At 40.2% G+C, this 24429-nt stretch overlaps 1 protein-coding gene across 1 annotated transcript; it reads right to left on the reverse strand.

Moving 5' to 3' along the window:
- Positions 1 to 775: 775 nt before the first annotated feature.
- On the reverse strand, positions 776 to 22499 carry LOC306980140 (protein phosphatase 1 regulatory subunit 1A-like). Its single transcript, XM_079579383.1, has 7 exons — positions 22114 to 22499; positions 13062 to 13122; positions 7150 to 7187; positions 7018 to 7081; positions 6218 to 6403; positions 3382 to 3504; positions 776 to 2013 (listed from the first exon to the last, which is right to left on the reverse strand). Exons 1-7 carry the CDS (start codon positions 22192 to 22194, stop codon positions 1934 to 1936), a joined length of 633 nt encoding a protein of 210 aa, XP_079435509.1. The 5' UTR covers positions 22195 to 22499; the 3' UTR covers positions 776 to 1933.
- Between the last annotated feature and the right edge of the window lie 1930 nt (positions 22500 to 24429).

A 24429-nucleotide genomic window follows, 5' to 3' on the forward strand; every position in this document is an offset into this window, starting at 1 on the left:
CCAAGCAGAGCGTAGTGAAATTCAGGTTACCCCGTTTTGGACACATCACACGAAAAGACAATTCTCACATCAAGACACGGGGCTTTCAAGGTAGCAGCTTCTAAAAATAGACATTATGAAATATTCTGTCAGCGTACAGATACTGATACAGCACTGCAGTGTTCCCGAGTCCCTGAAATGTGTATACAAGAAAGTAAATATCTTCAATCAAGACTTTATTATATCAAACAAAACTAATTACGGACATAAATGCCAATTAATTCAAGTAATTCTGAAACAAAAGCTCTCCAAATGTAACTAAATAGGTACAACATTACCACTGAGAACTGAACAAACATCATAGTTAAAGTTGTTTACATTGCAGAGAAAATCTTAATTTGTATAGGAATGTTTATTTTAATTCATATCTTTTTTATTTGGAGTGGATGCTGTCTTTGATGAAAGGATTGTCTAAGTACATTGTAATGCAACTTTCAAAACAGAAAACATAATGACATCTAACAAATGTACAGAAAGTCTGTGATACATGTCAGTAAAAGGAACACTTAGAACTGGTTTAGTCCCTGTATAAAAAGAAGCGCTGTAAACATCTGCTTCCAGAAATGCTGTACATTCAGTGCCATGCATGAAGGTGATCTATGACCCAAGGTGAAACTGGATTTTGCATATACCGTAATCTACCCGAATTCAAGAAACGACACGTGGAATTCTGGCTGAAAGACAGCCTCTTTTAGGTCGACCTGAAAAGTGGAGGGAGCGTGTAGTAACAAGCACTGATTGGCAGGTTTGTCATAATTGGCCTATTCGGAAGCAGCCGGGGACATAGATTTTATGATAAACATTCATAATCAAACATAATACACTTGTAACTTTGTATTTCAAATTTGTCATCAGCGCAGGTTCAAAGCGTTTACAGAACAAAGGAAAGATTCATTCACACATTGATCTTGAAAAACTTAAATTATTACTTTTGCCTTAACCACATGTGTTTCTTGTTAGAAAAATACCTCAGTGCCATGTATTTTGTACAAAAGCTAAACACATAAATAACAACATATGTGTTGTAATCATCACCTGTTTTTGAATTTAAATGTTTACAAGCTAGTTTGTAACTGTACCAAGTCTCTTTAAATGTTCAAATTGCCGTTGGCTCAATCATTAAGCGAACCTTTGTTTATTGGTTTATTTGTTTATTTGGTCGGGACAGTGCATGTTAATGAACACATACCGGATTGTAGCTATGGGCTAATTTGCATCTGTTGTCCCACAGTCGCACTCTCAAACACACTCTCACTCATCCCGGCCTATTGTACATGTTTTAGTGGTAGGGGAAACCGGAGTACCCGGAGGAAACCTACGCAGACACGGGGAGAACATGCAAACTCCACACAGAAAGGTCCCGTCCAGGTGGGAATCGACCCGGGACCTGTGAGGCACGAGCACTAACCGCTGTGCCACCGTGCCTTTGCACTGCCCTTTGAGACACAGACAGATTTTGTAACTCCAGAGATAAAACATATGAACTATTGTGTGTGGATAATTACGTGCATTGGAGTAATTGAGATTTGAATATAACCGAATATGATTTCATCACTTGTGAGGTATTTTATTGCTTGGAGATGGGACGGAAATTGGTCTTGGCACATCTCAGATAATCTAATTTATTTCAGCATGGCTGGGGAAAAGTAAAGTGGTTTATGATGATTGACTGTTGGACTATAAATATTCGGTGTTTGTGCATGGGAGTTAAAGAAAACAACATCATAAGTATGGATTGGCCCATGCGCGACATTGTTTTCACTGAATAGGCCGTAGAAACCTTTGTGGTGTTGGGAGTGGTAACTAAGGCCTGTCCAGTGTATTTGTCTAAGCCCTGATGTATTCAAGTGGGTTCACACACATTTCTTTGTTTCGAGCCCATTGAGCTGTACATTTACTTCTCCTTCTTCATGCTGGATTTCTTTGTCTTCTCTGCTGACGACTGACTTGAGCTGCATGACGCCACTTTTGTGTCTAAAACACACAGTAACAAGAAATGAAGTAATGTGAAATCAAATGGCTGTGAATGTGTCACAAAACCACCAAAAACAAGATGTGTATTAGTTTGGCAGGTTAGAAAGCATCACAATAGCATAAAATCAGAAAGAACTTGATGAAAATTTTAAAACTTGCTGCTCATTTCGCTTTGGGAGAGTGTGTGGCTGTAGTCTCTCCCAGCAACTGATGGACAGACAATAGACAGCTTGTCACCAAGACGCACTGTGACAGACGTCAATTCCCTCTCATTATTTCCCTATACGTATGCAATTCCTCTTTTATTATGGCACATTTTCGTGTGGTGGAAGGAAGCCAGAAAGAAGTAGTCTTCCTTGTCATTTTTTTGTTTTCTTCAGTTATTTATTTGACAGAATGTAAAAAGTCCAGCTGTCTATATTTAGGTGTCTCCCCTGTGTGAAGTTACCTGTAGCCCTAGCCTGGCATCCAGAATGATCCCCCTCTGTATATTTTATACACGGGGTTATCAGTCTTGGTAGGGAGTTGTCACCGCTTCTGCCAAACTCAAACGAGCCCGTGCAATCAAATTCATGTATTTGTCACGTGTTGTTCGTGACTCGAGTAGCGTCACTCTTTTGACACGGAAGTTGGAGGAAACCTACACAGAAACGTGCACTCCACTAAGAAAATTCTGGGACGCCGTTAGCGATCAGTGTTCCCCCCCAAAAAAGCACAAATGACACCAGGTAGGAGTGATTGATCAACAAACGATACCTCAAAAACGAGGCGCACACAAATACTCATTTTGTGTGCACTAATGAAGCACTAACAAATGAAACCAGTTTGGAGTGGACCGCACACTATGGGAGAGCTTCACACAGGCTACAAATGTGTTACTGACCAACCCATTTGTCCATTTTGGTAAAAACTAAATACCAGTTCAGAAGATAGGCCAATACAACATGCCAATACAGAAAAATTCTTAAAACTGATCAGATGAATCATTCACCAAAGGTTACACTCTTTGTTCAAGTGTTTAGTCCATAAAGACAGAAGACATGCCCATGGTACTATGTTTATGAGTACCATGGGCACTAATTGCCTGTGTTTACCACACAGGCAATTACCTAAAATGTGCTCTTACAGATTAAACTGTATGGGAAAACAACAACCTCTGATCATGTGCCCTGCATATTTTCTGCAAAAACACTGTGCACCTGCATTCGCTTATTTCAGCTATAGCAGCTTTCAGTAAATCTTGTAAATCTAAGTTGTACCTATGAGACTAAACTGAACTGCTGATAATGTTGCCATAAACAACAGAGTAAATTTAGGAAGGCTTAATGTGCCCTGGGACATGGTGACGAGGACTTGGGAGACATGTACCTGTTTGTGTGTTCTGTTGTGATGAGGGATCTGCAGCAGATGCAGAAGAAGCACAATCCTTCTCTGTGGCCGGGGGACACTCCGGGCCTCCCCCTCCTTCTAATAAGCTCTCTCTGGAAAACTCTGCAAGAGCAACAAGAGGCATAAGAAAGTAAAGCAACGTAAGCGATTCAAACAATGTTCAAACACGTTCAAATAAATAATCTCTGATGTGTCGGCGTAAACAAGAATATGACGTGGGCCTTCACTGTGTCATCAATATCCTGTGACATTTACCCTTGTAAGTTATTTACTGACTGAAGCCATTCAAACAAATGGTCTGTAGACAAAGCAACCTTCAGCTCGTCCAGAGCTAATGGCCATTGATCTGTCATCTCAGCTTTGTCTCTGCACATTTTCTCCAGACTGGAAACTTAATTTGAACATACTCTATAACTGGGCATCATAATTGATCTAAGAACATTATGGTGTAACATTAAGGCTGGGAAACCAAAAATAGCCCGCCTACATATAAATTACAATTTAGCTTTCAGACCAGTCCACCAACGCACTGGCTGGCTCCGAAAATGCAAACTCTGACTGTCATTCAAGCAATATCCAAAGCACTTTTGCTCTTTTCTGTTTCTATAGGCTGTGCTAAATGTTACTGGAAATTCCTTGTCATTTATTTTTATGCAATACGTACTGTATGTGTGTTTTCAGTTTCTGTGGAACTGAACAGTGACAGTTTGCAAAAAGCATTTTGTTAAAACCCACTAATTGACTTCAAACCTGGACGGGAACTTCAAACGCCGCCCAAGAAGTGACATCCTGTTTCGATACAGCGCGCCAAAATAAAAGCACACAGTTTGTAGGTACTTGCAACATTACGAGAATATAACTAATTACACACATTTTCAGTTTTGTCTGTTAATAGTTAGGGAGAAAAAAAAGTTGAACTAATGAACTGCTGAACTAATAAATAAGATGGTGCTTTTATTTTGATGTGCTGGATCAAAACAGGAAGTCACTTCTTGGGCGGCGTTGTTATGATTTGAAGTTACGCACAGAACCAATTGTTAAAGTTCAGCTGATTTTTTTTTTCTTTTTGCTACAGAGAGTCCTAACTTGTCATGAAGGAAAGAGCTTCTTTAAAAGTAAACAAACTAGCTGATGATCTGAAGACATCTGAGACAAATCCACAGATTTCTGGACACCGAAGAGGCACCAAAAGCTCCTCACACCTGCAGCAGTGGAGGCGTCACAAGAGGAACTGCAGCAAACAAGAAATGGGCAAACAAGAAGGTATCCGGGCAGGACTTGCAGCTTAACCACACAAGCTTTTCATTCCTACTATTGTTCTGTCACTGAAGAATAAGATGGATTGTGGTATTTCCCGGTAGATGGTGAAAGACTGTTGTGTTTTTATATTCTCCAAGTCCTGGCTCAACTGTTAGACGGAGTTTCACAAGTGGCAGGACTACCCTACATCTAATCTACGCAATTGTATAATGACAAATAAAGCACTTACTTACTTACTTATTAGTATGATCATTTCAGAGTCAGACCCTTCAGTTTCTCTTTAAACCCACTTTTTTATTACCATAATGCCCATCAGCTGTTTTTGTACTTGGTTCTGTCCCATGGTTATTGCATTTCTTCTTCTTCTGTTATTAAACTAAACCACTTCAGTAATTTGCAGTTCTCGCACTCAGCAGCTTCACAGCACTCATGATCCTACAGCCATTTTCTCACTGACCTTGTTCTCTTCTGTTCTGGCGCTCAAAAGCCCTCATGACTCCTCCAAATCAGACCGCTGCTCCTCCCTGCCTTTGTAGTGCATATGCTATTTGTTCAGCTGAAATGATGAGCGGAGATGCCTCTGGCCCTATTCATGCATTTATGGCTCAAATTATACTGTAGTTTAGACTAGTTTTTACAGGCAAGATTTAGTCTTACAGTCAAGGAAAATCTAAATATTGACCAACTAACGGTCAGTAAATTACATGTTCTATCTTGTCCAGTTTTCACCAAACAATAGCAAGAAATCAGCTTGAACCGTGTAGTCTGTAAGTGTGAGTGCAAATACTGGTGGAGCAGCTGAAAAATATTTGACTTAAAGAAGAACTAAGTAACTTTAATAAATCCTTTTTGTACGTCCCTCTGGAGGTAACACAAGTGTTGATGGGATGACTGGGGGGTCTTTCATCTCCCCCTGGTGTCTCTGGCCAGAAAACCACCCTTGCAACTTTGCCTGCAGGGGCAATACACACGAATGAAATCAAGAAGAAGAAGCTAACAAGCTAACAGGCAAAGCTAACTGTGGGCTAGCACCACTTAATCAGTATTTACAGCCAAGGTTGAGTGAAAAAAAATATTTCCATTGTGCAATTGGATGTACAATATCCCTCTCTCCATTCTTGTCTTTTCTGTCAGTGTAGTATTTACTCTCACGGACAATTAATGAAAAAATGCAACATGCTACGACCCCTGCAGTGGCGCTTATGGCCTCTAGGGGCATGAATTACTTTGTTCTACTTTAAAAGCAGCCAGCCATATATTGTTGAGAAAAATAGGACACTGATTTCTCTCCTGCCATTGGTTGCTAAATTGCATAACGATTATGACTGGTCGACATATAGTCCGGTCAAAATGATCATAAAGGTCCATTAGCATGCCAGTCAGTGATGGTGATTTACATACACTAGAACTTCAGGTATCTATCTTTCATAGAATAAGAAAACATAATGGAGTGCTAGTCTAGTTGTTTTATAATGCATAAAATATTGAAAACAGTACTTTTTCAAACAGGCCAACATACACATTATGAAAGTGGCGTGACCCTGTGTGGTCTGACCTTCCATTTGGCAGCGTAGTTTCTCGAAGGCCTCCACAGTGGCGTCGTCATCGTGGGGCAGCTCCTCCCCCGCGGGCACTGAGTCAGGACTAGGCCGGTCCGACAGGCAACTCTCAGAGGAGCACTCGTCCCCCCCTCCTTGCTGCTGCTGCCGGTACAAATGGTGCTCCACGAGGAACTGCAGCTCTAAAGGGGCGCGCAAGAGCAGAGGGGTTTTCTGCTAAAGTCAGAAACTCAAAGTCACAGAGCGTAGAGGGCAGGCGTGCGGAGGGAGTGCAGAAAACAAAGAAGCAGGAATAGCGTGTAGATGAAAAAAGTTGAGTGTGCTTCTGCATGACTGAGAGAGAAGGTGTTGAAGAGAATATTTTTTTACTTTATAAATTCAATGCTTATGAAAATTGCATAAATTATGGTGGGGTCCGTAAATTCATATTCATATCACCGCAGCAGCCATGCCTCCGCGGCAGCCAATCATCGCCCCCAGGATTCTACATTACTCAATCTTCACCTGCCCCGCTTTCTAGCTTATGCCCTCGCCTCCACCCCATCACAAGTACCTCAGTTTTATTTATTTTGTTTAGAGAAATATATCTTGTGAAAAAACTAAAAGATTGTTAATTACAGTATACAGCTTTGTGGTACCTAACCATGCATTGGTATTGTTATACTTGTGCTGCTATATGCACCACCATACACCCCCAGTTAGAAATGTTATGACACTCAACACAAAAATTACCTTTTTTTTTATAAAGACAATATTCTGGAACTGAAAAAATTCCCAAAATTGAGTGAGTTTATACCTTTCATAGTCGGTGTACCCTTTTGCCCTTTCCGTCGTTGTCGAGGAGAATTCAATAAAGCTGCCTGAAAATAAAAACAACAACACTCAGCGAGGAGTTTTGAGGTAAGCACAACTGATTTTGCAAACATACCTTGTACAACTGGTTTGGGAGGCGATCTTCATCTATTTCTGTGGGGAAACACACAATATAAGCATGGAGAACATGAAACACCTGTGGTAGTGAGTGACATCGTATGGATGTATCCACTGATTGTATGTGGGAGAGCATCTGCAGAGACTATAAGGTGACCTGCGCACAGATGGTTATCGGACGCAGCAGTAAAGTGTCTGCTGGTGGCTGGGCTTTATTTCACTTAAACAAGTCTCTATAGAGCATCAGTATCCATTTTGTTTGTATATCTTAGTAGCCAATGCATCAACATACAGTAATAGAAAAGACTCATCTTCTAGAGCTTAGTTGATTTTAGACCAATTGAAATTGGGTTGAATTGTGTGATGTGGTTTAGTGCAGCTCAGTAATCCCTCAAACTAAAGTGGAGAAAAGTAAAGGTTACTTAAAAATAATATTGTTAAAATTATATTTGGACGTCAGACATAACAAACAGATAAATATTAATTCAAAACGTAATCCATGTTCTGGCATTTCAGATATTCTTGTTAAAACTGTATTTTTAATTTTTTAGTCTTGAATCCTCTCCTTGATTGATTAAAAACAAAACATTTTGAAATGAAATCTTATCACAGCACATAATTAATGAGTGAATGTAATTGTTTTGATATTGAGTCTAAGCAACCGAAGCAGCTTAAACGACCGTCAGGAGCCTTAACAGAGCCTAAAATATGACTCTGTGGTCAATGATGGACATACATATGTATGTCTAGATTAGTACAGCGCAGCCATTAACTTTGATTGATGTGAACTTGCATCTCACTCTGTGTTTTCAGGCGTTAAACTTTTTTCTTTCTGGGACACCTCCTTGTTGCCTGGCAACCTCTGCATCCCTAGGCACAGGGATGGCACTATGAGTACTGAGCATGTGCATACATTATCCACACTTAAAAGTATCCTCTGGGCTGATCGAAATGCCACTGATGTACTTCGTCTCAGTATGCCGCATCAAAACCAGCAAACCTTTATACCCCAGTTAGAGAGTCGTCTTTTATTTACTGTGTTTTGAGCATCTCTGAGGAGCTTCACTGACTTAACACTGACGACCTTGTTTCAAATCCAGAAAAAGGTCATATGGGGTAAGCCCAAGTATTAATTAAGCGCATGTTGAATTATGCGTGTAAGTATATGACAATCTTCAAAACCAAATTTGTCCTCTGGAATGTTAACAAAAGCCAGATGTTGATATCTATAAACCATACCCATAGTGTGCCTTCACATATTCTCTTTATAATTTTTTATTAGATAATAAATAATAACAATATATCCAATATATCATTTATGATTATGACAATTTACATAAACTCTCGCACAGGGGAGGACAAGGGAGTTCCCTGTCACTAGCATCAAGTCTAATTTGACTTACATCCCACTCGATCCCACTTTTTTTTTTGCATGTGTGTCCAATTCTGGACTGTGTGTGAGTCTGGGGAACCCATCTGTTGTCAGAATGTGTGAAAAGGCCAATAAAGCAGCCCTCCATCGGTGTTCGCTGATGAGTCTATCACAGCAACTCCCAGATGACTGTGTGTCTGAAACTGAGCCAGATGAGAACAGAGACACCGGCTGATACTCACTCAGAGTGGAGAAAAACAACACACCAAGGCTGCTGTCGGGATTTAGTTAACTTAAGCTTTATGTGTAAGAAATAAAGAAACATGTTCTTTATAATACCTTTAAATGAACAATTCATGAAGTATATACACTGTATATAGCCTCTTTCACACAGAGGCAGAAACATATGGACAGTGTGCAGTAGTGAGTATTCCTAGACATAAATCTGTGCACTGCGTTTGATATTAGTGCAGTTGTTTATGAGCTTTTGGTGAAGGTACAGAGTTTATAGTCAGCTGCTAAACCACATCAACAGTACAGCGCAATTGCTTTTGTCCGCAAGTGCTCTTTTGCAATGATTGATGGGCTTTTATGCTAATATGAGTGTCAAATGTCACATGTGTGGAGAAAATAGATCTGATAAACCGTTCGATGACTAAAAGTGAAATTGATACAATAAATGAGGATGAGTTTTGTTTCTGTTTCAAAATTTGTAAACTCTTTATTTGATGTGAACTTCAAGAAGCTTCAAAGATACGGAGATAAGAATATTATCAATGTAATTAAAGGGAATTATCCTTTTTGTTTTGAGCAAATCATGCACATTTCTACAAAGGAGATAAATAAATTATTTTGAGTGCCCTCCACCCCTGATGTTATGTGTGTCACTCCACAAACACCTCCTGATCCAGCTGCCTGTATACGTCTGTATGAGTCTGTAGTTTGGGCTCACAGCCACAGTGATCTGCAGAGCATTAAATAATGCACACACCATCAGTGCACCTCTGTTCCCATCACACTCCTCCGCTCGCGTGGGGTCTGTACAGTTTGACTTGACTGTCTCCGGCACCGTCTCCTATTACCAGCCCCTAATGTGATTTATCTGTCTGAAGCATTTTACAGCTACAGCTACAGCTTTCTTTTTACATCTCAAATTTTCAGTAAAGATCCATTTCCCAGATCTTAGTCTGACTGTGTGTGTGTCCGTGTGTGTGTCCGCGTATGTGTTTGTGCTCATGTGTCCGTGTGTCCGTGTGTGGGGGGCTTCATTATCTTGCAACCCTTTTGATTATGATCTTTTTTCTAATCAAATTCAAATTTATGCGCACAGTAAATTAGACTGTAAACAGTTTGTTGTGTCTGAGCAATTAAAATGGTAGTAAACAATGGCATCTACTGTTGTCATCTTCTAATTAATTTTGGGCTTTAGAATCACGAGCAGTTTTATGTTTTGTACAGTGACTCAAGCAAGCCAAAAAGATGTGTGACAATGAACCCACTCAGTGAATAACAGTGTGTAAAGATGAAGCCTGAATTTAAAACTATATATTTTTTTAATATAATTTAAAAATAAATATACAGTGGGAGGAAAAGTAAGAATCGCTCACATTTCTGCCTAAATTGGTTATAAAATGTGGTGTCTGCTTAAGCTAATACCGCCCAAACATTTACATTTCATCATATTTTTATTGGCCATGTATAACATTCACAGGAGAGCGTGGAAAAAGCAAGTATATCCCCTGAATCTCACTGAACTGCAGCAGTTTTGTGAAGAGGAATGGTCCAAGATTCATCCTGATCATTGTGAGCGTCTAATCTGCAACTACACAAAAGAAGTTATTGCTACAAAAGAAGGATCAGACAGAATTTAATACAGGGGTTCACTTACTTATTCCATGCATGTTGTGAATGTCTCAGGTTTTTCTGCAAAATATCATGATAAACTTGGGTAATTTTTCCACTGATGTAGGAATGACAGAATGAATGGGTGACTGGTTCCTTACTGTAAAGCGCTTAGGGCCTGACAAAGGTAGAAAAAAAAAGCGCTATATAAATTGAGTCCATTTAGCATTTACCATTGATGATCGCAGGTTGTCCTGAGGCAGCAAAACAGCCCCACACCATGATTCTCCTGCACCAGACTTCACAGTGAGCATAGGGTTTTGATGTTGCTGTGCTGTTCCATTTTTCCTCCACACATGGCGTTGTGTGTTCCTCCCAAAATATTAAACCTTGGTTTGCGAAGGAGCACTTGGACTGATTAACCAAAAGTTGAATAGTTTGGAAGGAACACACAACGCAATGTGTGGAGGAAAAATGGAACAGCACATCAACATCAAAACCCTATGCTCACTGTGAAGCGTAGTGCAGGAGAATCATGGTGAGGGGCTGTTTTGTTGCCTCAGGGCCTGGACAACGTGCTATCATCAATGGAAAAATTAAGTTTATAAAGATATTTTGCAGAAAAACCTGAGACATTCACAACATGCATGGAATAAGTAAGTGAACCTCTGTATTAAATATCTGGCTGATTCTTCTTTTGCAGCAATAACTGCTTTTCTGTAGTTGCAGATTAGACGCTCACGATCAGGATGAATCTTGGACCATTCCTCTTTACAAAACTGCTGCAGTTCAGTGAGATTCAGGGGTGTACTCACTTATTCCACGCTCTCCTGTGAATATTATGGCCAATAAAAATATGATAAAATGTAAATGTTTGGGTGGTATTAGTTCAAACAGACACTGTTTAATCACTGTATGATTGAAGATTAGACCAAATTTTAGGCAGAAAGGTGAGAAATTCCAAGCGGTGTACTTACTTTTTCCTCCCACTGTACTATTGACTGACATCATGATCAAAGTTAAGAAATGCACAGTTTGACTGTTGGATCTTGAGGGATGTTACATTAATAAAATAATCCAGTTGATTTATAGATTTTATTCTAGTCTAAAAGTCTAATCCAGTTGGTTGAAATAATATAAATAAAATCTACAGATAATGTCTAAAATAACGTTTACATAAAAATAGTTTAATTTACATCTGCATATGATATATCATTAACCAATGTTATACATTCCCACTACACACATGCAGCACATTGTTCATGACGTTTTTTATAGTCTGCAGTTTTTATTACAATGATAGAACAGATAGGTCCTTTGGATGATAGAAACCATTTTAACAAGGACTTCAAAGAGAGGGAAGTATCCCCTTCAGAGGCTTTGTGAAGGATTCTCAAACTTCTGTTCTCTGTACACACTTCACAGGCTCTTAAGTTCCCTGCATCTGTTTTTCTCTGTCTGATCTCCCTGGCGGAGGAATGTAGTGAGGGCTCTTTATGTTTTCTGAGATCAAAGATAATGCTGATACATGTTGTTCAGAATCAGCAGCAAGTTTCTGGTGCAATTAAAGCTGAACAGAACCGATCATGACACAAGCAGAACTGCTGCTCTGCAACCATACACACAGTGCACTCATATGTATGAGCAAAGTGGGTCAAGTGTCTTGGACATAACCACAGTATGCACTGGCTGGAGTAAAGATTAAACTGGCTTTTATAAGTTCTACTGGGTGAGTACTGAGTACTTGAATTAAGATCTCAAAGTGCACTCGTGCTACCACCCACAGATTCATGAGTTGCACTGCATAGTAACACAGAAGAGTCAGCAGCATCACGTAGGGACCAGCCTGGATGACTCACTCCACACCAGAGGAGTCACCCGATGATTAAAAATTCACATTAAACACACAAACACATGGTGGTATTCAGGGCTGAAGAACACAAAACACACTGCTGCGAGAAGTAAGAGTCTCTCAAATAACAGAATCACACCACCATCACCAGTTTGTATCAAATAGATAATATGTAGAAGACAAGATTAGATCTTCACAAGCTGTGCCAACGTTTTAGAATTTACTAAATGAGGGAGGGATAGATTTTTCTTTTGTTTAAAGCCAGTAGGTGTTACTGCCATATTGCAGAAAATGTAAAAAGTTCATACTGTATTGGTTCTATATTGGTTCTGTATTGGTTCGGGTGCCTCTTGGTCGCCTCCCTCGGGAGGTGTTCCAGGCATGTCCTATTTGGAGGAGGCCTCGCAGAAGAGCTAGGACACGCTCGAAGGAACATGTCTCTGAGCTGGCCTGGTGTCGCCCCGGGGTCCTCCCAGAACAGCTGGAGGAGGTGTGTGTGGATCGGGATAGGGAAGCATCTCTGCTCAGACTGATGCCTCTGCGACCTGACCCCGGATAAAGCAGGGGAAATGGATGGATGGATAAACTCTACTGCATTTAACATTTTTGCGCTTGAGTTTATAAAAGACATAAGACACATAAAGACACTTTTTGTTTTACTTTAATGTAGTGGGAACGAGGAATCTATCTAGTTCACATCATTGTAATGAGTTTAAACTTATAAAAGAATAAAATTGCAAACATAAACTCATTATAGGATTTGAGTGTGCATTATTCAGTTTATTTTAGTCCAGAAATGTGATGCTCTTTCCAGCAGCCAAATTCTCGCTGATGAATGTCTTACCAGGAGATGATTGATCACTGGATGCCACTAAAGTCGCTGGTGTGGGTCTGCGTCTTCTGATCTGGAAAAGAACAATGGGTGCATGTTGATAAAACTGAAACAAGCATTTTACAATCCACACTGCCTTTCTGTTTGCTCGACAATGACTGATGATTAATGATTAAAAAGAAGCTTCTACTGACTCAGCACAATGGTTTATCCATTCTGTTGCAAAAGGTTGCTTTGAATCTGAGGACTGGACGGACTGTGATCTTGGCCCGTCTGCTGAGGGATCCTTCGGCCCTGGGTCTCTATAGCCTGTCCGTCCATGGGAGTGGATCTCTCCTTTTGTGGTTCTCCCCAAGTTTTCTCTTTTCTCCTGCCGGGTTTTTGAGTTTTTCCTTGCCGTGCTGGAGAGTCTAAGGACGAGGGACACCCACGCCGCACGTCGCTACCTCCTATTGGACATTATATTTGCCTGGATTCACCTGAACTTTTAATTGTGATATTTATTGCTCTGTTTTATTGCCTTAATGTTTGGTGCAGCCCTGTGAGGCGACTTCTGTTGTGATATTGGGCTATACAAAACCATTAAACTTGAAACTTGAAACTTACATTGTCTTATTCATAATTATCTTGGGCTAACAGGTAGAAAATTATGCCAATCCACCCCAACAGCTGCCTCCCTGATGAACCACGAGACTCCCTAAATGTATGCCATTTCTTCCAAGAGGAGATAGTCCAGCACGAAGGTTCCCTCTGACTGTTGTGCATTGGTGAGTTGTGTAATGCTTCGGCTCAGTTTGATGGTAAATTGAGTTTAATTGTTGAACTGGTTAAGAATAGGGTTAAGGATCAGGGATATGGTTGATGATATTACATGCAGCAGTTTTCAGGTTGGTGAGTTACTTTGTTATACCAGAAAATATAAAATCCACTTCAAGAATGCTCTGATTCCGAAACAAAATAAAGATGAACATAAGGATTAAGAACAGGCTTGGGTTAGTTTTATGTTAATTTGTGTGATGATGGTAGTAGCAACATGAAAAACATTTAGGAAGTGCAGACCCATCACGCACAGTCTACATTCATACATAGGCATGGTGGGTGCAGTGCATTCTGGGAAGCTTTAGACCTGTTAAGGCATACTCTGTAGGCCTCACCACACTAAAAAGGCAAAACAACACCATACTTTTTGGGGGTGCCTGGTCCAATTAACACTGACTACGTTTCCAACCGTTGCTGTGAATCTTTGATGACTGAATAGATGAGTCAGTCTACACCCATGGATGTCTACGCCCACAACATGCTGCATAAATGAGGCGGCACATTTTCAGAGCTGCTGATGCAACATGAACGTCACTGAGTGCACGCTGAAAACACTTGCTCTTTCACACCCCGTAATGACACCGAGTAGTGATGAAACTGTGGTTAAAATGCCTCCTAATGAAAGATGAGCAGTCACACGTGAGGTGCACATCTCAGCTTCACACAGAGAGTCTAATTGGCCATTCAGATTTGTACTGTGACGATAAGGAGCAGGTGAAAAAAAGAAAGGGCGAGACTGTCTTTTCTTGAACCAGCAGCATCCAGAGTGCTAGTGCTTTGTATGCTCTTTCGAGAAAAAATGCTGACTATAGTATTGTCCGCCCTGTGTACTATGACTCTCCTTCTGCAAGTGATGTCACTGTTTTTAACTTTGTCATCATGTTTTCATGTCTGTACGGGCGAAAGCTATACAAAGGAACTCAAATGTAATGAAGAATACCTCTATCTCAATGAAACATATTGGAAACCGGGATTTTTTTTAGATAAAAGTTGCTTTTCAAACTACAACTTTCTTACCTGCAATGTATGTGAAATATTGCAATATTCTATAACATCTCTTAACCCGGAGGAAGAAAATGTTTTATCTATAATAGAACACGATGTCGTCTCAAATTCAAGACAGTTATCAAATGCTGCTAATTCTCATATTGTGGAGGCCTATTTCACTAGAACAACACCTGTAGAGTTACAGTAACATAAAAAACATACTTTTAAAATAAAATAAAGGGGGAGGGGGAGCATGAGAAAATGCAATGCTGTACCTTAATATAGACTGAAGTGTATATTATAGATGCAGTGTTGACTTACAAATGCCCCTGACCCAGAAAGAGTCAATCATTTGTCATGAAGGTAATCATGATCATGACAACCTTCCTCGAGGTAGGTTATTGCTGTCTTCTCCAATAACAGCAAATACACATTACTTCAAAGATCCCAGCACTTACTGGAGAGTGTGACAAATGATCAATATTCAGATATATACTTCACTTTGTAGATACTGTATAAATATAGAATATGAGTATAATTGTGTATATATATTTTCCTTATTGAAAGAAAGGGCACTTGTTTATGTAACACAACTGAAGTTGAGGCTGCATGATTTTCTTCTCCTAAAATCTTTTATATTATAGTTTATCACATACATTACTGATTATTTTAGAAAACAATGTTTTCATTTGTCATTGTGCAAAGGTAAAATGAAATATAAATAAATAATGTATCAAGGTTTGGTGAATTTGGCATTTAAATATTGTTCTCTCTGCTCTCAGTATTTTATCCTGTGTCTTTTTCTGTAGTTAAATGCACAACAGCCCACCCTTGGCCTACATTAAAGCCAGAACGGTGTCTGTGTGGAACTGATTACCAGCACATTGTTATTCCCTTCAGCCAGCGGCAGCACTGTTGTCCTCTCACACAAATACCACAGTGAGCGGGCAGGAGCGCTCCTCTCACCGCCGGACCAGGCTCAGCTGCAGTCAACAAACAGGCGACAAGCGTCACAAAGCGGTGGGTGGCAGGAAAAAGCCAAGCATGCCTCCAGATCTGGTAGGCAGAGAAAACTCCACCCAGAACAATGGAGAATTCAAGCTTTTGTTGTATTTAAAGCCATAATGTGGGTCACTCCAGGCTACATGTTGCTGTTCACCAAGAACGAATGAGGGAAAATAACATATGAAAGTGATGAAAGGAAGTGGATGCACTCAATTGGTTACCCTCTTGGTCACGTGTGCAGAAATTTGGTGGCCAAGGGGTTACATCATATGGCATTGATCTCCCCTCTTTACCTGCTTTCACGCTATTCTGATCAAAAATGACCTACAAGCCAAAAAAAGTGAACTTCCAGTGGTTTGTTGACAAGGGGGTCATGCAAGAACAGCAGAAACCGCGACAGTCTGCATTCTCTCAGCCATTTGAATTATTACCATCCTCTAATAGCTGAAATCAGACATAATGAATCATCTCACAATCCTAGAATAAAAGAAAACGCAGCTATTCAGTGAGGCTCATTTCCTCTTTAATCTCAGTCCATTGCGATCCGATTAAAGGTCTTTGTGTGGAACAGAGACAGCGTTCTCCATCTTCTTGTCTCGCATTGACCTGAGCCTGCTGGGTACGATAATTCTCCAGATGCCCCCCAAAAGCTTTGATGGATCCAACACAATGGGATGCCAACGAGTCATTAAGCTTCACCCAGACAGCCAAGACTCTTCACAAATAGTTTTCAATGATCTCGCTCTTTCTTCTTCTTTTCTTATAGAGTCGAAGCACCAATCATGCGCCAAATGATCCATGCCTGCAGTAACTGTTGGATAATAACCATCTTTTTATGTATAGAGTTTGCAACAGTGGACGGGGCTTCTGGAAAGAAATGTAGTGAATGTAATACATTTTCCCATTGATTATTTATTTTGAGTTTAATGCTGCGTTCAGACCAAAAGCTTCTGAAGCGTCCAAATCGCCCCTAGTGACGCTTGTGCTTTTTTAAGTTAGACGCTTGTCATGCATTCAGACCCTTGTCAAAAGCTCATCTATCCCAACGCGTTCATCCAGCCCAACTCGCGCAAAATGCTTCAAATCGCACAGTGCAGGAAGCGCCACAGGATCTGTAGACGCTCAAAAAATATAACTAGAGTTCTTTTTTTTTAGCATTTATTATCATTAAAAACAATTGTGCTATGGCTATGGAAAAGTCTAGATTTATTTTTAGATTTATTTAGATTTAAAGGGGTGGAAAAAAAAAAAAAAAAAAGGTTACACTTCATCCCTCTCCTTTTCAAAAATGTCTTAATCAACATATGCTCAAGTTATTTTGCTCTGTTGCTAATTTATGTTCACGTTGTACAGCAAATGATTTCTTGTTTTTGTCTTTTCAAAGCAGATATGTTTGAAATAAATCTAAAAATCTAAGGAAAAGTCACATTGCTGATTAACCTGAACCTCTAATCTCTTAATATTCTTGTAAATAAATGTGGCTATTATTAAAATATGGTTATTTTTTCATTCATTCAAACCTTTATTTAACCAGGAAAAATCTCATTGTGTGCTCCATGTTCTTATGGGGTATATGTTGTTGTACTGCACAGTCACAGAATAAAAACACTTCACATCGGACTAGTTTTCATCCCTGCCAAGGTGTCCTTGAGAAAAAAGCTCTGATGCGCAGTGATGTGGCTGAGGAGGCTGGACTCTATTACTGCTATGTAAAGCTAGCGCTGGTGATACTTGGGGTAGCGACAAAAGATTTAGAATAGACTTTATTCACACATTCGAAAGGACACTTTATTCAATATATCACATATTGTATCACACATTATGTGCTTTCTGGTCTTCCCAAAAAGAGGATCTCAGGTTTGCAACTTTTACAAAATCCAGCAGCTCGTGTCCTGACGAAGACCAGGAGGCGGGACCACATTACACCGGTTTTTGAATCGCTGCATTGGCTCCCCGTGTGTTTCAGGATCGATCTTAAAGTTCTTTTAATGTTTTTTAAATGTCTTAATGGTCTTGGTCCTTCTTATCTTTCAGAACTGCTTTTATCTTATGAACCTTCACGGCCCCTTCGCTCCTCCGGCAGGGGTCTCCTAGTTATTCCTAGAGTCAACAAAAGACTCATGATGAGGTGTCTTTCCAATATTACGGCCCTCGCCTCTGGAACGACCTGAGGAGGAGCTCAGGGCTGCAGAGAACGTTCATGTTTTTAAGAGCAGGCTCAAGACCCACCTTTTTAGCTTTTAGCTTAGCTTTTAACTGACTAATCTTTATTTAATCCCAATATATAAAAAGTATATATATGGGAGGTTCCACCAGGCGTATTGTTGTAAATGCTGTAATCTGTAAAGCACTGTGTGACACCTTTCGGTAAAAAAGCGCTTTATAAATAAAGTTTTATTGATTGATTGATTGATTGTACATTTTTAAGGTGTAGAAGCAGCAATATTACTTCATATTATTCAAGTGTTACCACTATAGTGACAGTATGGGGTGTGTCCTTGTTTGTACGAATCTGCTGGTTTATAATGAGGTGAGTAAAGGCAGCATAGTGTGACTGGATGCGGCTGACAGAACTGGCTGTGGTTTTGTTGTGCAGGTCAGAGCTCTTGTTTTGACTGACGTGCGGGGTCTCCACAGAGCCTGCTTTTCCATGCTGAGAGGTGTCAGGTTTACACAGAGCACTGGGCCGTGGGTGAAGCCCCCTACAGTGCCATTTTCAAGGTGCTTGCAAACACAGCAGGTTCACACACACAGGCACGCGCATGCGCACACACACACACACACGCGCGCGCGCACGCACAGGCACACGCACACACTCACACGCATGTTTTAATACACCATTGTTGTACATATTACTGAAACACTAATTGCTTTGACCTCCCCATGCATTGACATAATGCTGATCTACAAAGAAAGTCGTTCAAACTGAAATATGGTCTTGGACTATTTGTGCAAGCATTCAAACATTGCCCTTGAGCAAAAGATGGGGAAAAATAACACACACACATTGCCATGGGCGTACCAATGTGTCGTCTTGATGTGATCTTTTAAATTTCCCACAAATATTGTTGTTGTTTTTCCTCAAAGCCGACTTTAAAAAGTACCTTCAAAGCGACTTTTATGCTGAGTTACAGCAAGGAATAATTCACTCTTTTTTATAATAATTGTTACTGGATAATAGAGCAGCAACAAATTATTATTTTGGTATTTGATAAAGCAGCAGATAATTTTTTTTTACGAGTTATCGCTTTGCTGTGAAAGGCTTTTGAGACTTTTTCCCACATAAAGCTGAAGTGATGCTGTTTAAGGATATGTTGATTGAGTTGATTGTTTGTAGGAGGCACAAAGTGCTTTAAAACGTCACTACAGTTGAACCTGGTTTGCTCAAAGCTGCACATGAACAAGTACACGTTTCTGTGAACGGGGCATTCCTCATTTGAAAGTATGACGAAGTTTTCAGCCACTGAGCTGCAACTGGAAATTATTGGGACTTAGTCGGGACAGGAGCTGGGATTGAGGAAGTTTATTTCCAAACTTGCCTGTCCAGCCAGACACTTCTCCTTTCTGTTGAAAAGAAGAACCGTCTGAGCAGCTTCTCGCAGCCAATCATTTCCCAATTTTACCACTATCGGTCCACTCATGGACCGAGAGGGAGTTCAACACTGTCACTGCACTCTTCCAAAACATTAAAGATGGAGATCGCGGCTACTGAGACATGTTTTCTTTTGCTTTTTCCACTGTTTTAAATAACAAACAACGTTGTACTGGCAGTCATGCCATTCCCTCCTTGTTTAATGTTTATTGAAAAGGCTTCCTGCAGCCTGATCCGGCGTCATATCCGGCAGTTCAGTAATTGGTTGATGCCGTCTGTCAATTACAAGAGTTTCTACCTGCGGCCTGCAAGAGAAAGGCGTGTAGTGTAGTGACACTGTGTGTCGTTTTCCCTTCCAACAATGAGGCTGTTTTCCAGATTAGGCATTAGAAATCAAAGTATTTTAAGATTAGGGCCATGGATAGGTTAAAACTCACATAATCCGTAACACAAATTGGTGTAATGAAGAAATGAATAGATAGACAGAAAATCAAATTGATTTAAAATAAAGTCCAAACTAGGTTTTAAAATGGCAAATTTGTCTTAAAACGTGGGTACAATGACCCTAAAACATGAGTGTCACTACTTATGACTGCAAGCCTGTACGTTCCCCTGAGCGTTTCGTGTAGTAGGCGTTTAGTGACGTCACTACACGAAAGCATGTAGTTTGGTTGGCCCGGCAATTTCCAAACTGGTTTAAACTATAGGATCTGGCAACAATAAGAGAGGAGCTAATTCTGCTTTCTGATTGGATAATTGTCCTGAGCCACAGACAGATATATTTATGACATTTGACAACACTCTACAGACCCTCACAAAAAAGATAAAAAATATTTTCATGTCATCTTTTTGAGTCTGTGTTTACCAGAAAACAATTAATCGATTACTACAATAGTTGTCAACTATTTCAATATTCAATTACTGGTTTCAGCCCTATTGGATAATACACAGCAATTTGTAACAGGACAGAAAAGTTGGTGTACTTTAAAAATTCTAACTGTATCTTGGGTCAGCCTCTCCATGCTCTGTCCTCAGAGTTTTCGCTTATGGTTTATATGGACCTTTTCGAATAAATGGTTTCTCCAAAACTTTTGTCCCCTCTGTCACTGAACTGTTGAATTGGGAGTTGAAGGGAGTGTATTTACTAAGTGACATTGACCTTTTTGAAATGTGTCTTTTTCTTAAATATCTACTATTGTCTGTACTGTTGGAAGTGACACACAGTGAGTGTTTGTGCAATATCTGTCTGAGGTTGCAGCAAAGTAATTGCCCTTGAGTTTTCTGAATTTGAATCTGAAAATTGATTAATAAAATGATTAATGTTGGACTCTGTTATCTTAAACACTAAAACCACATAAAGTTACAAACCCTTGTCATATTGACGGCAAAGAGACTGATCATCCTTGGATATGAGCAATCTACATACATATCTAGAAATAATTTTTGCATTGATGGTGGAGGCAAGCCTGCCGAACCCACAACACAGAAAAAACACAGGTATTCAACAAAAACAATGACTATGTGTTTCTATATGCAACATAAGGTGAGACATTCAAAGATAAAATGTCATTTTACAATCTTTTTGCACATCAGCCATTATCTGAGTTTCCAGTTCCAATTCCTGGCCAAGAAATAATGGCTTCTCTATATCCAAGCTTGGAGGAGCACAGCGTTTCCAAATGAGCTCATCTAATTCTTAATTATCCTGACCTTGTCCCCAAATGACCAAAATGATGCCACCCCAATAAAACATCCCACACTCTCTGAAAGGGCAAAACCAAACTCGCTTATTTAAATGGTTTGCTGTGACATTAAGGAACACAGTGGACAGAGGAGGAAGACAGAGACAGAGACAGATCCCGGGGCTCGGCCATAAGTCTCATTAATTTTTTTTTAGACTCAAGACTGATTCATTATGGATGACTTCCCTGTCCATGTTATATTCATACAAAGTACAAATGGGACAGATTTTCACACTATATTCTCTGCAGGCACTGGAATTCTTCAGTTTTATGTCATAAAGACAAGTCGGGTTGTGGCCTTGAGATCAAGATGGTTTTAAAGCATCCAAAGTGTGGTCTCAAACAAATGTTTAATAAGAAGTCTTTCTATTGCCAATACAATGAAGAACAATTAGTACCAGATTTACTTAAATGTACTACTTTATTTAAAAAAACACTATATAGCTGCATCATTGTAAGCTCATAATGAAACAAACCCTGCTCGCCTGTAGGGGGGAAAAGAGGCAAGAATACATAAATACATAAATAAATAGGATTTATATTGAATCTTTGATTTGTTTTTATATTATATAATATCTCTATCATTAAAAAAGTTTGAAGTATGTTTTTTCCTTAAATGGAAGCTATAGCAGAAAAGTTAATTGCCTTCAGATAAGCTTGTCATGATGATATAGCCTCCAGAAAATCATGCCAAATTATTCCAAAAATCAAGCTTCAAAACTCAAGCTTCAAAACTCAAGCTTCAATCTCATACACCTTCTTAAATTAACTTCAAGACAGAACCAAGTTTTGTTCCACTGCGCATTACACGGTCGCATCCTCCTCCTAAATAGGCCTACTGTATGTCCGATGGCACCCATGAGTCACGCACACATTTACGCGCTGCATCTCCTCCTCCCGCAGGTCACTCGCTCCTCACCTGTTCCGCTGCCTCGGGGTCCAGGTGGGTGTCCAGTAAGGGCATAGTGAACTGGATTTTCCTGGGGCTGCCGGTTTCCATCGCGTCACTCGCCGCTGCTGATGCTGCTGGTGCTCGAGAATCCGCGCGTGATGATAGAGTTACAAAAAAAAAAAGATAAAATCACGAAGGACAGCTGCGCCGCACGGGGGGTAATACAACTCCAGTTCTTCAAACACTCGACTTTTTAGCCTTTTCAATGAGTTGGCACATTTGATTTAATTCTCGTGTCTTCTTGATGCTTCCAAAGAAATAAAAACGTGCACCTGCTCAAGAGACAACCCCGTCACTCCTCTCTATACCGCGCTCTCCTCCTCTCCTCACTCCCAGCTCTGAGGCAAGGGCACGCAAAAAAGCAAAAAAGAAAAAAGCGATTCCTTCCCATTGGCCGAGCTGTACACCTCTTCACGCTACGTCCCGCCCCCTCCTCGCAGCTCCGTGTCGCTGCATTGGCTGCGGGAGCGCGGGTTTAGCTCTGCAGCAGATGGAGATGGGAGAGTGAGGATGACAAAAGACACTGGCTCTGGAAAGTGAGTGGGAACCGACCGTGCGTGCATCATCTGACTCCAAGTATTTTTAACAAGCACCTGCCTACATACTCTGCAGGACACGACCTACTTTTTTTTTTTTTTTTTTTTGTGCAAGCTTCAAAGCGACGATTAGGCTGCACTTGCACTTACCTGACTCATGATGAATCCATAACGCCCAAACGCTGCAATGCTATGGACAAGAAAGTTGATTTTAGACACTTATGTATTATTACTGAAGGCCAGCCAATATCAAGTGATGGTGGTGAATACCCAGATATAGTATTTAAATGGGTAGAAATGTGCAGGCTTAATGATACAAGGGTCATGGGGTTTACAGCAGACCCCCCCCCCCCCCCCCCCCTCCCCAGTGCTATGTAGGTTCTCTGTTCTAAAACCTTCTAAAAACTCGCATATTGGAACTGCTGAGGTGACATTGTCCAGTGTGACCCACCTAAGCTGATAGTGTGACTCAGTTCACCTTGCAGCACTAAAAATATCCTGAATTAATGCGAAATCTAAGGATCTACCTTACTAGTATAGGTTGAGAAGGCTACCGAATTTGAACTATTCTATTACAAAATTTTCCTCCACGCACAATAAAGTACACCTTAATTTTGAATATTTATGGCCCATATTTGATACAGCTTTATGACATCTGAATTGAACGTGTTATTGCCCCTCTGAGTGGCAATCAGATTCCAGTAGTGGCCTATGTGCTGCCCCCAATCACCGCTGACACCAAGCTCATATATCTTCAAATTCACAAGGATTTTACATAGAGCAATTGAACTTGCGTATTCTAAAAGAGGTGACACATTAGTTACAGGTTATCAGATACGAAGTGACTTTCACACTCCATTTAATCCATGCATTTGATCCTTACGTGCCGTAATGGTTCAACATAACATCTATAAGATACTGGTGAGTGCTCCAAATGTGGTTTAAGGCTCGTGTGACCCCTGTTCACATGTGGCACAGCTGCCGGGACAGTCCTTATTGATTCGATGCGAGGGTGATTGTCTGTACAATCACACATCCACAGCTGTGGCCTGTTACGTGACACCATGGAGCAGACGGCTGGTGTCCCGTTACACATTAACAGGAGAATTTAGGGGCCAAATGCAACTGTGACAAAACCTATTTACAACTGAATTATCAGAAGCATAACACTAACAAAGTAAAACCTGCTATGTCTAGTAATACAGACCAGCTCCTACTACTATATGGCTTCAGCCTCTATTTTATTAGGGGAGTCTGGGGCTATTTGTCACACGGGGTAAGCGCTTTTTATAGCCACACTAGAAGGCGCAGTACTGATATATAATTTGTGTATTGGTATTCCTCTTCTCTACCGATAATCATTCATCTCATTTGGACTGAAGACGTGAGGACAGGACACATTTGAATTGTTTTTAAGGCCTTCTCCTGAACTTTAATGTTTGGGTTATTTAAGTAATGAGAGCTTTCCTTTAGTTAGTGCCTTATTCAAAAGACACTGATCTGAAAGACACAGATGTTAGCTTTGATTTGAGCCGTTTTAGAGCTAGCATGCTAAAGCCGTTTGTTAGCTAGCTTATTGTTGGTAAAGTGGACACTCGGGGTTATTTGTCACAAAAACTGAGGGGTCATTTGTCACATGGGGCATAACATGGTGGAACATTTTTTTCTTTTGTGTCTTATATGTTTTTCTGATCACTTTATTTTAACATTAGCTTTTATAGAGGCTGTGTGTTTGGGTCGTTTTAGT

The sequence above is a fragment of the Gobius niger genome (genome assembly GCF_951799975.1).
Source record: "Gobius niger genome assembly, chromosome: 20".
Lineage (NCBI taxonomy): Eukaryota > Metazoa > Chordata > Actinopteri > Gobiiformes > Gobiidae > Gobius > Gobius niger.

What these genes read in the sequence shown, in the direction of transcription:
- LOC306980140 (XM_079579383.1), bottom strand. Translation starts at nt 22,194, where the DNA reads ATGGAAACCGGCAGCCCCAGGAAAATCCAGTTCACTATGCCCTTACTG. An exon ending in ACCCCGAGGCAGCGGAACAG is followed by an intron (nt 13,123 to 22,113) that starts GTGAGGAGCGAG and finishes GTTCTTTTCCAG; the next exon opens with ATCAGAAGACGCAGACCCAC. An exon ending in CAGTGATCAATCATCTCCTG is followed by an intron (nt 7,188 to 13,061) that starts GTAAGACATTCA and finishes GTTTCCCCACAG; the next exon opens with AAATAGATGAAGATCGCCTC.